We start from the raw sequence: 15,642 nt of genomic DNA, 5'->3' as shown, positions 1-15,642 counted from the left end.
AATGAATATATCCTTTTGTATTAAAATTTCCTTTAAAAAAGTACAGCCGATTCTAGAAAAGTAAGGATATAGCCAAGAAGTGTTTCCTCTTCTCCTCCAACCCCAGTTAATTTCTAATTCTTACAGTTTTTCCATTTGTTTTGTTTCGTCTTATTGAGGACAAGTGCTTATCTCTTGAGAGGTGTGTCCTTCACAATTAAATTGGAAAGTTGTCCCCTTGACTTGAGAACAGAGCCATAAATCCATTCCGCCAACGTGAATCATGCTGTTTTATAGTCAGAGATCTAACATAGGCAAGGGGCCCACAGAGTACTTCCATGTCATGTGATTAATTAAGAGGGAGATGTTGAATTCCCCCTGTGCATGTTGGTTGTTCCAACAAAAGCTTGGCTTTCCTCTTGCTTGCTTTCACAGCCTCTCCCCACAGGCTGCCCCAAGAGGTTTGCATGACCTGGTTTCTGTGAATTCTAGGTCAGTTCCAAAGTTCATGAAGAGGATGAAAGTTCCTGATTACAAAGACAAGACTGTCTTTGGTGTTCCTCTCATAGTTCACGTCCAGAGAACAGGACAGCCCCTGCCTCAGAGTATTCAGCAAGCACTCAGATATCTGCGTAGCAACTGCCTCGATCAGGTATGGTGTAAATCCCAAACACGGGCCTGGATTTATGGAACGCCGGACAAAGTCACATCTCCCCAGCATCACCTAAAGCATGCTCACTGAAAATAAAAGGCACTGTGATCTCGATAAGTCAGTATTTAATTTGCCCAGGCTACATCCGGTCAAGCTGTATGAGGGTGTTTCCTCACTGGCAGCTTGAATGACGTCCTGAGGGAAAATTCATGGTTTTTTTGGTTTGTTTGGTTGGGTTTTGTTTGTTCGTTTCTCTGAGGGGAAATTCATGTTCATACTTTTGTGTGTTAGTAGTGTGTACCCCATGCTGTCAATTTTGCATTCCCTAGAAAGTGGGAGTTACGATTTACACTGCATTTCCTTTTTCATAATTACTCCACTGCCATCACTGATTTCATAACATTCCTCCATCCGTTTTATTGTTTTTTTGAGAAAAGAATTAGTTTTTTATATCTCCTTTTATTCCTTTTTAAAAAAGATTTATTTATTTATTAGAGAGAGAGTAAGAGCACAAGCTGGAGGGGCAGAGGCAGAAGGAGAGAGAATTTCAAGCAGACTTTGCAGGGGGAGGGATCCCAATGTGGGGGTCGATCTCACGACCCTGAAATTGCAATCTGAACCAAAACCAAGGGTTTTGGGGAGATGGAGAGGAGAAGGGAGTTGGGGAAAGTCGGAGGGGGAGACAAACCATGAGAGACTATGGACTCTGAAACAAACTGGGGGTTTTGGAGGGGAGGGGATAAGGGGCTGGGTGAGCCTGGGGTTGGGGGATGGGTGAGCCTGGTAGTAGGTATTAAGGAGAGCATGGATTTCATGGAGCACTGGGCATGGTACATAAACAATGAATCCTGGAACACTGAAAAAATAAAATGAAGGGAGAGGGGAAAAAAGAAACAAGAGTCTGACGCTTAACTAACTGCCACCCAGGAGCTCACTCGATTTCTTTTTCTTTCTTTCTTACCTTCCTTCCTTCCTTCCTTCCTTTGGCACCACGACCAGGAAAACTTAAACCTGAACCAAAGATAAATTTATTTCCATCTTTTTAAAATGTGCAAGTGAACTGTGAAAGCAGTATCTGCTAAGTCAACTCTGCCTTCATCTTGTACATTGAAAATCTCAAGCCAAACAAAATACACAGAGATCATTTTCTGTCTCCATGACTGTTTGGGGACCAGAGTAATGGTGGCCCATGACTGGACCCAGAGTGCCACCCATTCTCTAATTTACTAGGCCCAAACTGTGCTCCTCCAAATTAACACCCATTTATTTCTTAGACATTCTGTCCCAAAATAACCCCATATTCCCACTTGATAAATTACAGCCTTGGGTAGTGGGTGTATTTTCAGGCAACTGTTCTCCAATGGCTTTCGTGCATCAGATTCTTTAATACGATGTGAATAAGCCATGCTCACCTAAAATTACTTGCCGTTTTTACTGATTCACCCTTGGCCTTGGGCTCAGTGAACAGGAATGAGCTGAGCTACATGAACTCATGGACCCTGGCTATTGATGCTTGTATCTACTCCGATACTGAGACCACACTTAAAATCAGGATGGTCTCTTGATGAATCAGACACCACTTTTCAATGGAGTGGAATAGGAGTAACTTCTTCATTTGACGCCATCTTTGTGTGGCATCAAATGTGTACTCCCCTTTTGCCTTCCCACTCCGAATCTAGAGAATATACAGGTATACATTTTCTCCCATTTCTTTTGATGCCATAGTGGAGGGCAGGAGTCATTGCTGTTAATTACTATTGTGGTGGTAAGGACTATTTTGTTTTGAGAAATGGCCTTAGTAGCTTGCCTGTTATTTCTCAGAAAAAAGGTCAACAGACCCCTTTTCTAAAACTATAGTGCTTACCAGATGCCCCAACATTGACTTGTGAATAAAATCCAAATAGAGCAATCCAATGAATGTAGTTACTTAACTATTATTTTTTTTTTTATTTTAGAGTTTTTACCAGAATTGCACATTAATCAAAGTAGATGATCTATGGATATCTTATGAGAAAACTTGCTGGAGAGGTGGTCTTAGGTGAATATATGGAAATGCCCACTCTGATCTCTTCCGCTACCCTTACAGCATTGCAAACACACCTTATGCATAGGACTTTGTGACCTCAATTGTACTTTTGTTGTTTTGTTAGCACAGCCCCAAGATTGTGTTTTTGTGGAAGGTAGCCTTTTATTCAGACGTGTGTTTTTCCAAGCTTCTAAATTTTCCCAAGGGTATATAAAACTCATCCCTCCTCCTGGCTAATTCTCTTAGAGTCTTTGGCTCTGCCTTTTACCAAGATCAAAAAAATATTTTGTCCTAAACATTATAATGTGTGACCAGTGAATGTTTCTCAGCAAAAGCTCTATTAAGAGAAAACAGTGTTTGTTCAGAAATACCTAAAGGAAATGCAGTCCATCTATTGCCATTAGCTTCATAGTGATACTCTTTCTTGAGGACCCAGCATGTTTTAGGCATTATCCTCATGGTTTTACATTCACTGTCTCATTTATTGCCATATCCACCTAGGGGAATTGTTTCTGCCAGGTAGCAATGGTGGAGCCAACACTTGCTTGAAAAGCTAATTCTAGAGTCCAGATTTTTAAAACTATGCTCTACTGCCACCTGTGAGAATTGTTTGTCCCAGTGGACTCGGGGGGATAACATCCCTACCACTGAGGCACACTTGGAGAAATGGCCCTAAAAACTGTCAAGATTTTGTCAATAACGTTGATTATTATGTGAGGTGGTATTCATGCTATGATCATGGAATAGTTTTTCTCTAGCCCTAAAGCCTGAAAACATTGTGGGTTTTTTTAGACAACTAGTTCGTTTGTTATATTAAGAACATCTATGGACCCCTGGGTGGTTCAGTTGGTTAAGCATCTGCCTTCGGCTCAGGTCATGATCCCAGAGTCCTGAGATCAAGCCCCACGTCAGGCTCCCTGCTCAGTGAGGAGTCTGTGTCTCCCTCTCCCTCTGCCTGCTGCTCCCCCTGCTTGTGCTCTCAACTCTGTCAAATAAATAAACAAAATCTCAAAAAGAAACAAACAAAAAAGAACAACTGGTTATGTTTTCCCCTACATATTAAATGCTAGAAAGATTGGAGCCAAATGTGTGTTCTGCCTGTGGTAGATAAATGTAAAATTTTGGTATGAATTGTGTACATTATTACTAGTTTCAGCTACTCTTTCTATCTTGATTTTCCTTTTGCTCAAATTTTCTTATCTATAATCTTAAATGGTATCTTATACATTTTGTAGATCATTTTAAGTCACCTTGAATTCTTTCCTGAACAAAGTTGGGTGGAAATAAATGAATTGTAGTACCTCTGTTCTACTCACCACACAGTGTTTAGTGTTGACTGGAAACCACTCAAGACCCCTGCAGATTCTGAAAAATGGGTAGCCCTGGTAAGACCACTGTTACCGGGTCCAGTCTCCCGTCTGAAGTAAGTCCTGCAAATCGAGAGGGCACTGGGCACCAGAATTTCCTTAGTCCTGGCTCACTGGCTTATTCTCAGTCTCCACATCAAGCCTCTGACTGTTTTTTTCAATCTGGAAGAATGCCTTACTGAAAAAAAATGTGCTGGCAAAGCTCTGTAGGCAAAAAACTCATTTCAAGGACATAAATACTGATTCCAGCTTTAACCAAAATGAATAAGGCAAACCTGTCTTGTATCGGTCTGAAGGAAGAACATGTAAGATATCCAAGGGACTTTCACCAGAGCCCGTTACTCTCTTACGAAGCACTCCACACCTGCGGGGCTTCCCACCTGGGAAGTCACAGAGTGTGGGAAGCACACAGAGATCCCCGTCTAGTCCCCGTGAAGAAGGAAAGGGTTAATGAGAAGGGAACAAGGGAAAACAGGACAAGTGCAATGGAGAAGTAAAACCAGGCTTGAAAGGAAGATGGTTCTAGAGCTTTAAGAGTGACCAAGAGCAAATAAAAGTGAATGAATCCATAAGGAAAGAGGGGACAAGAGCAAGAGGGAGGGAACGAACATACACCACACAGACTGTTCTTTCTTTGCCAGTAGCACCTCCTTGGAACTAAAAAGATTCAGGTCTGCATGAGATCTTGAAACCTCAGCCCCTGGATCATAGAAAACCAGAACATTGCAGAACACCTTTCCTCCACACCATGCTGACTGGCCCCCGTGGTGCTTCCCTGTACACAGTACCTTGAAGCACCGTCCCAGACTCTCTTCTGGCTTCATCCCGGCTCTCAGGAAGGAGGCTTCCTGCAGTGAGCCGGCCCCTTCTCCCTCATGCTAAGCATTCATCTCCACCAGAGCGTTCATTACTGACAGTTGAATGCAGCCCCACGGGGCCCTGAAACATGGCCAACAGTTGGCCTCCTACACTCCCAAGTGCACAACAGTTTATATATGATGAAACACAGTGTGTCCATTCTCCCCCGCGCAGCTGGCCCCAGCTGAAATAAGGAAGTTTAGCCTTTGCTTATAAACCATGTGTATTCTGACGTAGCCGCGTGTGAGAGGATCCTTGCTCTGCTGGCTGAGCTTTTATTTCTGCCCTAAATCCGCGGTGCACAGAGGCACAGGTCAGGCTTCTCTTGACAGATATGAAGTCACTGCGGGGAGAGGCCAAGCCTGCAGAGCTCCGAATCAGAACCCGCCGCATCTGGTGCCTAGGAACCTTTCTCTTTCCGAATAAGACTAACCTTTCTTCATCAACCAAGCACATTTCTGAAGAAAAGGAAATGGAAGTCCCGATAAGCATCATCAAGTACTGAAAGGATTAGCATAAAAGGGATGCCAAGTAGGAGATTTAATATTATTTAGGTGAAATTCGAATTCTAATGCAGGGCTCAGATGCCCCACCTCTCCTTCTAATAGAACAATAGAACAGTAAGTTTCAAAAGCTCGGTGATGCTGGGAAGACACTTCCTACTCAGTACAAGTGTCTCCTACCCGCTAGCTGTTCCTCACGGTCCCCTTGCCTCCCTCAGACGAGTTAAGTGATGCTCTGGGACCTTCTCAGATTATACTCTGAGTCCTTGATTTTTCAGAGCCGGGCTTTTGCATGGAAGACAAAAGAGAGAAAAGGAAAAACAAGACCAAGGGAATACTCCCCGTTCACCATTTTAACCTGTAAAATGAGCGATCACAGGCAAGCTGCTTGTAAAATGAACGCCGCATTTCTGACCACCATACTGCCCTCTTCAGAGAGGGTGTCCGAGCTGCTCTTTCAAGGTACAGGAGCCCAGGACCTGCTAGGGAGCTGGCAAGGCCTCGTGAGAAATGAAAATGTGAGATCTTTGTTCATAAATTATTAAGAATTTCAAAATGGTGACAGCAGAGAATTAAACCTGTGTGGGGCCCTGTGTGACTACCAGCAGGAAGACATTTCACACCCACTGGGTCTTCCTCGTAATGAAGCTGAGGGGTCTGAAGCGGCCGCCCGCCCGTGGTGATGACAAGGCTGCCCTCAGAAGCAACAGTTTTAAAATGCTTTCTTCTGCTCTCTATTTTTCACCTGGAAAAATTTTTTTCACCAGAAGTGCCAGTTTCATCACCACTTTGAAAACTCTTCTAAGAAAAAATGATTATTAGCCATCACTCAGGCCACCACCCGTGGTTGTTCAGTGAAGGCGTAGGTCGACTTCTCCCTGTTCTCGGGATCTTTGCACCATTGGAAGAATCTTCGACTTCCTGTGTCTGGGGAGTTTTCCACTACAGGGAACAGAAAGCTGTCCCAAGATGGCCTCAACAGGAGGAAATTCATGGGCTCACGTGACAAGAAGTCAGGAAGTAGGGTGGTTCCGGCATTCTTTTTCTCATCAGCCCAGAGCCAGTTTTGAAGACCAGAGTTTCTTTCCTTCTTTCCCTTCTGCCATCCTTAGCTACGATATCTGGAATCTGGTCTGAGTTCAGACCACCTTTTCTTTATTAGGCTTGGGAAAGAAATTTCCTTCCGTGCTTCCAACAAAAATCCACAGATCCCACAGATACTTCCCACGTCCCTGGAAGATAAGGGTGAGACGGGAAGGTTATCGTCAGAATCTGAGGCAGAACAAAAAATACCCGACAGCCTTCTGGCCATCCTGTGAGATCCGAGTTAGAACAGGCAGCCCAGAGCCCACAGCTGGAGAGCTCCAGACATGTCAACAATAATTAAAATAACAATATTTGCTGAAACTAGAAAGAAACTTGGAGACAGAACCATGCAAAGAAAACACGGCTGGGATGTGTTCGCGCACGCACACCAGCGTGCCCCCAAAATGAAGCCAGCAAGACACAGCGGATGGTGCCCTACCATTTACACACAAACACTTGTCTGCTCTATTCTGATAGATTCCAATCAGTATCTCTCTGCTGCTCAGAAAATAACAGGAATTCTCAAAGGGAACCACACCGCCTCACAGGAGGATAAATGTTTGTGAGTCACACTTAGGAATTTACCTTCCAGGCTCTGGGATTCTGAGAACTCCGTGTAGCCCATCCCCGTGGCATTGTCCTGGGCCTCCTTCCAGAACTAGAGGAGTCAAGAATGTAAACACATGGAGGCTGGATCTCACTGTAGCGATCATTCATCTGACGTCTTGAACTTCTCAGACAGTCCGTGCTTTCTTCTCGTGCACTGTGCTGAAGTTAGGAGGAGGTGCCCAGGGATGACTCGTGTTGCTTAGTTTCTTGAAGACTCCTCTGAGTACGGCAAAGTTCGGCATTTTCTAGACATTCCAAACTTTCGGAATAAAAAAGAAAGCAATTAATATTTTAAGTGGCAATACGCCTGGACATCCTGATCTGTGGAATTAGAGTGATAAGCCTTGGGATGCCAAGAAGTATCAACTAAGAATGCTGGGTGTTTTGCCACAAAGAGTAGCAGTGTATCCTTTCCCCTGCAACCCGTTCCGCTGACATATACAAAACCCTGAGTATTCTCTAATTGCCTGGAGTTCTTCTCTTGCTGTAGCTGTACTTGAAAAGGAATTAGAACTGCCAATTCTAAACTGAGCTCTCCTCAGACACCTGAACTTGGGTCAAGGCTGGCCTGGCTCTCGGACACCGCCTGGCGCCTTTCCCCAGGTGTGGGGAGGAGGAGGTGTGGCTGACAGGTTTGCGGCTGCCTACCTGTCTGACCACTTGGAATGTTCCTACCTTGCTTTTTGGAAATGGGCCAACCTGGGAGCCCTTGAGGAATGAGAAAAGGAGAGATTGAGGGTTGAATGAAGGACCAGATTGGAACAACTCCACGCCCTACAGGCATTTAAAAAGAGCAAACATGCAAATTCACTGGAAGCCAGGGGAGCCAGAGACACTCAGCCCTTTTCTGGATAGAGGCAAGTCCAGAGGGCAGAGCCTCTAGAGGGGCCTCGAGTGTAAGCTGCGGACTGACCCTTGTAGGAATCCCTGATCTCCTAGGGCTCCTCTCCACCTCACTCATTCCTACGAGGGGTATTATCTTCTGGGTGTGTGAGAGGAGCCTTGCTCCAACCACTCTATCTGCTTGTCAATCAGGAGAGGAGTCTAAGCCTTAGGGATGAAAAAGACATAAGATAATGTCTTGAAGTCTGAATCTCACAGAGCCACGGCTTATGCGCATAGTAACTAACCAGGCGGAGTAATGAGTGCCAAGCTTCAGATTAGAGACAAACATAGGGAGTATTACAAGGATCCCAAAGAAGGACAAGAAATACAACTTTTAAATCAACATCATTATGTTCCAGGAGCACATTTCCTAAACCTCTCCCACATAGGTGCACTGGATATGGCTGCTTATCTGGAAGCCACTGAACCTTCCATTGAGCAAACTTTCCCAAAAGCCCCACTAAGGGCAGGGAAACACTAGAGGGCAGGGAATTTGTCCGGTCTGCTCGCTAATGCCGCCTAGCACCTGTCAGTATGCCTGCAATGGAGTGGTATTTAATCACCCCTTGTTGGATAAATGAATGACATGATGGCGTCTAGTTAAGAAGACTACAAGTTACAAAGCACGGCCGTATGTATTTCCTCATTTCGCCTCCACAATCGCCCTGCGAGGTGGCTGTCATTTTTATCTTCGTTTTATAGGAGAGGGAGTCAGCGTTCAACTACTGTCCAAAGTAACTAACCTAGTAATTTGCATTTTACTAGTTTGGATGCAATTGCTTCTCATCCAGTCCTGATTCCTTGCCTTCTCATCACTCCGAGGTGCTTGCCTTAGGAAGAGGAGGGCTGGGGTGAAGGTGGCCTCACTAACACGTGCCTGTGACTTGTTTCAGGTGGGTCTCTTTCGAAAATCAGGTGTGAAATCTCGAATCCATGCATTACGTCAGATGAATGAGAACTTCCCCGAGAATGTCAGCTACGAAGACCAGTCTGCATATGACGTGGCGGATATGGTAAAACAGTTCTTCCGGGACCTCCCAGAGCCTCTTTTCACCAACAAGCTCAGCGAGACCTTCCTCCACATCTATCAGTGTAAGTGGAAGGAATGCAGATCAGTGTTCTCATGGGCACCCATCCACTTAGAGAGCATTCTATAGACTGAGGTCTACTTAGACAAGTATTACATGAGTCCATAAAGAAATGCATAAAAGTTCTCATTCTCTGCTTCTTTCCAGAAGTAAACTTTGTTCACAGTTTGATATGGAAATCTCCCAGCCATTTGCTATGCATTTGAAAATACCTTTTTGACATCAAAGTTTTCCTTCTCAGTAGTGTTTTGCATAACTTCTAAAACCTACTCTCAGTGTACTTTTAATAACTTGAAGATGAGAAGAGGACATAGTAGAATTTATTTTGTATGTAAATGTTTTTTAAAACTTTAATTTTTTAAAAAGTAAGCATTGCCTTGGGTATATGAAATTCAAAGCCAAATGTGTTAAGATGACCAGAAATAAAAAGCAAATGTATTTTTAATACAATGTATTTTAATTGGCAAAAAGTAGGCAAACCAAATCAAGCTTATGCTTAATTCAACTCATTTATGTTTTCACTTGGAACTTTTTAAGTGATGTTAAATTGAAAATTCTCGGCAGAGCCTCTATAGTTAAAATAACCATTGAATAAAACAATTTCTAATTAAAAAGCATATCTTTCTAAAGGTAGCCACAAAGCGGGTATTAGAAATGAACATGTGACTCTGTTCTAGATGCAGTAATGTTATGATTATAAATTATTTCAGGGGTCCAAGTCCTGATTCTTTAGAAAAAAAGAAAAAATAATAATCTGGCCTGTGGACTTTGAGCTTTCAGGAAAATATGCCTGAAATGGAGATCAGCAACATGGAAATGGTCCAATTTGAAAAAGATCCTTGATATAGAGAATGTGTTATGTTTAAGGCCTACAATATTGCAAATCCAAAAAGGATTATAATAAATACCACTTACAAAAACAGGATAAAGTGATGACCCACTAAATAAATATTATTTTGTCAAAGTGAATAAGTTAAGTTAATGATACATGTCATGTGCGTCCAAACACAGAAAGTTCAGGACTTTGTTGCTATAAGAGGTCGAACTGCATTTTCAGTTAAGCCTCCCTCTTGGTGTAGAACTATCATATAAGATTCTTTACATTTAATCAGTTCTCAAGTTAGGGTCAGCACTAGTCTGAGGTTAAAACCAGATTGCTTCTAAGAGATAAATCCCTTTGGCCCTCTCTGAGACTCCCCAACAAGAAACCAGATCACACCAGCATGTATTTTAGCTGAGCAAACACTTACTGAGTTCCACTTATGCACAGGGCAGTGCTGCGTGCTACAGATGATACGGATGGGTAGTAAGACGTACTCCCTGCTCTTAAGGATCTTACCACTGAGGGAGATGAGACATCTAGGTATATAACTTCCATGCAACAAGACTGGAGAAGTTCCATAATAAGGTTAATAAAGAAAATCCAAGGAAGTTGAGATGAGGACTAGGACTTGGTGGGGAATTTGAAGGTGAAGAAATGGAAGGAATACTTGTTGAGTGACTCAAATAGCATGAGCATGGTCCAGGAAGTTCCAGGGTATTCTCCTGGCTTGCGTGAATGGTAACTGCCTGATGCAGTGCCAGTGACACTGAAAAATTAGACCGGGCCGTCTCAAGGAGGGGCATTGTATGTCAGGTCAGAGAGTTTAAACTTGATTCATTAAGCACTGAGGAACCCTTGAGTGTTGTTGAGGGGGTTACCAGTGACAGGGCTCTCAGCTGTAAAGACAGAAGCAGAAAGCCAACAGATAGTTTAAACAATAAGGAAATTTTGTAATCATACATGACAAGAAATCTGGAATTAAATAACTCCAGAGTTGGTTAATTTCACAGCTTGGTGATGCCAAGGCTGAAGTCGGCCTCTCTTGGTTATGCCCTCAAGGTCACAGTACAATTGCCATAACTTACAATGATCTTGTCTTCCCAAAATCACACTCAAAAGCAAGAAGAGAGAAGAAGGGCTTCTCCTGGGGCATATGTCTTTTTTTATCAAGGAGATAAATTTACAGAAGCTCCTAGCATTTATCTTGGTCCTAATGGCCAGAAATGGTCTACCTGTTCTCTCTTAAATCAATCATTGGAACAAGAACTGGGATTACCACTTTGGGTTTAGGCCAACATGGTTATGCCATGTGTCTGAGGGAAGGGAAGGGCCCATCTCTCCTGGGCATATTCCAGACTTCTCCTGAACAAAAAAGTGTAATAGAGGAGGAAGAAGGGAGTAGATATTGGGTAGGCAGCCAAGTTTGTGTTTGCCACAAAGGTAAATGTCCATCAGGACTGCTCTTGTGACTCATGAATCTGAAATTGGTGAACAAGAGATAGTGGACTGTCCAAGAACTGAGGGTTTGAGAGTGAGCTAACACATTAACTGGGGTGCCAGATTACGTGTAGTGACTTCCAGCAGTGAGACTGGAAATTCAGTTTTTCACGGATAGACTCTGGAGTCAAAGAGAGCAACTGTTCTTCCTCCCCTTCTCCAGAGCAGTTCTAATTTTAGCTATGGTACTTCTTGGACTTCCATCAAATGATTAGAATTTGGATGGATAATGAAAATAGTTGAAACCCACTGGTCTCTAGGAGGGAGAAGGACAGAGAGACTACTCAGAGACTACTCTGTAGTCTTAAAGTTTGGTGACTGGGAGAATATTGAAAAGAAAAGGGGAAGGAAAGCTGGTGTGAGGGCAGGGAGAAGAGAGGTGGTCCGAATCAACTGGATGTTGCCATTATCAACACAAAGATATGCAGATCTAGAATAGTCTCCTGAGAGCTGAGAACGAGGCAGGAACTATAGGAGTGTCAAGTGTGATGAAAGTCCATGAGGCTAAGACCCCAAATGAATGGTGAATGTAGGGATTAATAGTTGACCTTCACAATCATTTTCAGTAGAAAATAATAGAAGGTTTTTTCTGATGGATAAAGGAATAAGTGAGTAGAGAGAAAGTTGAGACAACATGTAGCCATGACAAGATGACTCTTTTTTTTTTTTAAGATTTTTTATTTATTTATTTGACAGAGAGAGATAACAAGTAGGCAGAGAGGCAGGCAGAGAGAGAGAGGAGGAAGCAGGCTCCCCGCCGAGCAGAGAGCCCGATTCGGGACTTGATCCCGGGATCCTGAGATCATGACCTGAGCCGAAGGCAGTGGCTTAACCCACTGAGCCACCCAGGCGCCCGACAAGATGACTCTTAAAGAAGGTTGGCCATCTAAAGTTGAATAAGGTACACACTAGGCATCTTAGCTAAAGCAGCCTATTTAAAAGCAGTTCAATGGCTCAACTGAATTTCTAACACTTCAGTGACAAGCTTGAAATCGTTAATGGTATCTCCTATTTCAGCACAAGTAAGCAAGAAAGAACAAGGTTCTGCTATTTGAACAAAATGGTTCTTTTCTACTAAACCCAGGTGTATCTTGTGCCACGCACTGGATGTGGTGGGGCTAGAGATGGATTCTAAAACATTGAATGTAGTCATCGCGGCACCTCAGTGGCTCAGTGGATTAAAGCCTCTGCCTTTGACTCAGGTCATGATCCCAGGGTCCTGGGATCGAGCCCTTCATTGGGCTTTCTGCTCAGCAGGGAGCCTGCTCCCCGCTCTCTCTGTCTGCTTGTGATCTCTGTCTGTCAAATAAATAAATGAAATCTTTAAAAACAAAAACAAAACAAACAAACAAACAAAAAACATTGAATGTAGTTAGGCTTTTCCAGAAATGTGGATTTGCTGGCTGACTGGGACCAGGAGTGGGCCTGGCCCTGCAATGTCTGATGGCGGGAGGAGCAGGGCCCAGACAGGTCATAGCACAGCCTCTCTGGAGCAGCAGACTCCGGATGTCTTTATCATGTACTCCTACCAGTAGTAAATACCTGAGTATTTACTACTTCTTTCTCGTAACAGAAGTATACCATGATATACTGTGCATGTTATAAAACATACCCAATCTGTATTTTTAAAGCATGAGAGAAAACATAAACATCATTGCAAGTCCTGATACTTTTTTCTCACAAGTTGAGGATGGCCACAGGCACATTCCCCTACCCCTTCAGCCTGCTGCAGAGACCTGCTCTAGAACATGGCATTTTAAGAAAGTCAATGTAACCAAGTGAGCTCCTGACCGTGTCTTTCGGAATGAGAAGAAGAAGGGCAGTGAATCAGACCTAAAAGATCAGTAATCAGCCCAGCCGGGGGCAGCACAATGCAGTGCCTAGCAACCATTTGCTGTGATTTTCCCTGTCAGTTCCCCACATATGTTTGGAGCCAGTGCCCTTCTAAGACAGCCTGACCAACACCCCCCGCCACCACCCGACGAGGACCACCCTGAAGGGGAATGGCCTGACAAGGCCAGACTCTCTCCAAAACCTTAGGGAGCCTGGTTCTTCTTCCCCAAGGACAACCTCAATTTCCATTCTCCCCAAGATTATGAAATGCATGACATTGGGTCACCACACGAAGCCAAGAGCGCACCTCCTCACACCGAGTCCTGGGTGACCTGTCGGAAAAAGAAAGATGTGTCCAGCTGACCCTCAAGGAGCTGACCCACTGGGATTCCAGAGGGCCAACCAGCTCAATCCCACCACTCACGGTTAATTGTACCAAACTGGCATCGAGGCCTGGCTATGCCACTAGGGGTGGAGAAAGGCGATACTGCCATCCCCAACCCAGTGGCATCCAGAAACACCCCCACAGAGCCCCGGGCATCCCGAAAGGTGCTTCCCAAGTGTCTGGTAGGAGGGTGGACATGAGGGAAGGCAGGCTATTGCTAAGTTCAGCCAGAGTAGAAAACCAGTTTGAAAACAGCTGAGCAGTTGGTCTGCTAGAGACGGCGAAAGGCCAGGACGGGGGTGTTCCCTACCAAATCATATCTCATTGTCAAGGCGGGGGCGTTCAGAGTTGGATGGCCGGGGTTCCAGTCCCAGCTCTGCCTCTCACCAGCTGAGTGTCCTGAGACATGACTGACTTCTTTGTGCCATTAGTGGCCATCGCCATGGTTGTGGACGATGGTCACGTCCCTGAGTGCGTCTTCACACGGGGAAGGTGGCGTTTACTCACTGTCTCCCTGCTGGCTGGTTCTGCGGCTGTCCCACTCATGACCCGGCACCCACTTTTCCACAGATGTCCCCAAGGAGCAGCGGCTGCAGGCGGCCCAGGCTGCCATCCTGCTGCTGGCCGACGAGAGCAGGGAGGTCTTGCAGACGCTGCTGTGTTTTCTCAATGACGTGGTCAACTTGGTGGAAGAGAACCAGATGACGCCCATGAACCTGGCTGTGTGTCTGGCCCCCTCCCTCTTCCATCTGAATTTACTGAAGAAGGAAAGCTCCCCCAGGTGGGTTTTTCTCATCAACACCTAAACCAGGTATTTCCCATAGTTGATTTAAAAAAAAAAAAAAAAAATTCTTGTGTTGTATTTCAGCTTGGAAAATTGTCAGCATTTAGTTAGTTATAATCAGAAAATATTTCGAGGTGACCGAATTCACCTGCTAGATATAAATCCAAGTAGTCCCGAAGGATGCCCGTTGCGATCCAGAAGGCCCAAGGAATTGTGTTGCAGTCTGTGTGTAGTGTGTGAGGGGGAAGGAGGAAAAAGTACGAAAAGTCCTATTTACAGACTTAGTAAGACTCAAGGCTCTGGCCCAACGGCCTACAGCGATGTGGTTTCAAACTCGGGGGAGAAACTAGATGAATTTCTCCCCCAGCAGTTATTTCTGCCCTTGTATTTTTTCCAAGGTTTTTCATTATGAACCATCAGACCCTTAGGCTGACTCAGAGTATCGAGGCCGTGTGGTCCCTGTTGTTATTTGGAAATGAGAAAGTCTGGGATCTGGATCAGCACCCGGGCGGGAAGCGAAAACAAAAGGGATGGGCTCGGTGTTGTGAAAAGCTCTCGAGTTTGGGATCTGCTTACAATTCTGCCTTTCAATTACAGAGTCATACAGAAGAAATATGCCACCGGGAAGCCAGATCAAAAGGACCTCAGTGAGAACCTGGCGGCCGCGCAGGGCCTGGCCCACATGATCACAGAATGCGACAGACTGTTTGAGGTGAGCGCAAGGTTCCAGCACCCTTCCTCCGAGCTGTTTGAGCCAGATAAGACGCTAGGAGGAGTGGTGGCTGCATGTGCGGCGCAGAGGTGTTTGCTCCTGATTTTACAATGACAGTAGTACAATACGCCCTGCAGCTCTGGTCTTTGCCTCCAGGAAATGTGACTGACACTGCTGGTTAGACACCTGGGGTTACCGCGATGATGGTTTTCAAGAAAACAGTCACATTCCCTTCCATTGCCAGGTTCAAGGCCAGCCAGCCAACTTGGCTGCGTGTGTTAACTTGGACTTGATTAGGTCCAACATCTGCGTGTGCGTGACATTGAGCAATCCCTGTTCACTAAGAATCCATGACAGCTCATGAGTTTAGCCGCAGATATGTTCAAGAAGTAACTCAGCTAGACTTCTGGCACACTTTTTGTGGTAAAACTGGCATTTGTAAATGGGGAAAGTGTGCTAAAAAGGTAAAGCTATTTCTAAGTCGTATTTTGACGTTTCCCTTAAGTCTATGTGCTCTTAAGTTTCCTGAGCCCACATTTTGCCAAACTGAATAAA

General features: G+C 44.6%; 1 protein-coding gene across 15 annotated transcripts in view; it reads left to right on the top strand.

Annotated features, from left to right (window-relative positions):
• The window catches only part of STARD13 (StAR related lipid transfer domain containing 13), a 523,725-nt gene that overhangs the window by 499,606 nt on the left and 8,477 nt on the right, over positions 1 to 15,642 (top strand). For 11 of the 15 annotated variants that reach the window (XM_082700364.1, XM_082700373.1, XM_082700362.1 and 8 more), the window contains 4 exons: positions 415 to 631; positions 8,859 to 9,057; positions 14,162 to 14,372; positions 14,973 to 15,087. In XM_082700364.1, coding sequence (XP_082556490.1) covers positions 415 to 631; positions 8,859 to 9,057; positions 14,162 to 14,372; positions 14,973 to 15,087 — 742 coding nt within the window. The remainder of the gene's footprint in view (positions 1 to 414; positions 632 to 8,858; positions 9,058 to 14,161; positions 14,373 to 14,972; positions 15,088 to 15,642) is intronic. The other 4 variants (XM_082700363.1, XM_082700375.1, XM_082700367.1 and 1 more) reach the window with 1 other exon arrangement.

This window comes from Mustela nivalis, assembly GCF_964662115.1.
Source record: "Mustela nivalis genome assembly, chromosome: 15".
Lineage (NCBI taxonomy): Eukaryota > Metazoa > Chordata > Mammalia > Carnivora > Mustelidae > Mustela > Mustela nivalis.
Note: the sequence above shows the minus strand (reverse complement) of the source record. Positions and strands in the feature narration are given on the sequence as shown.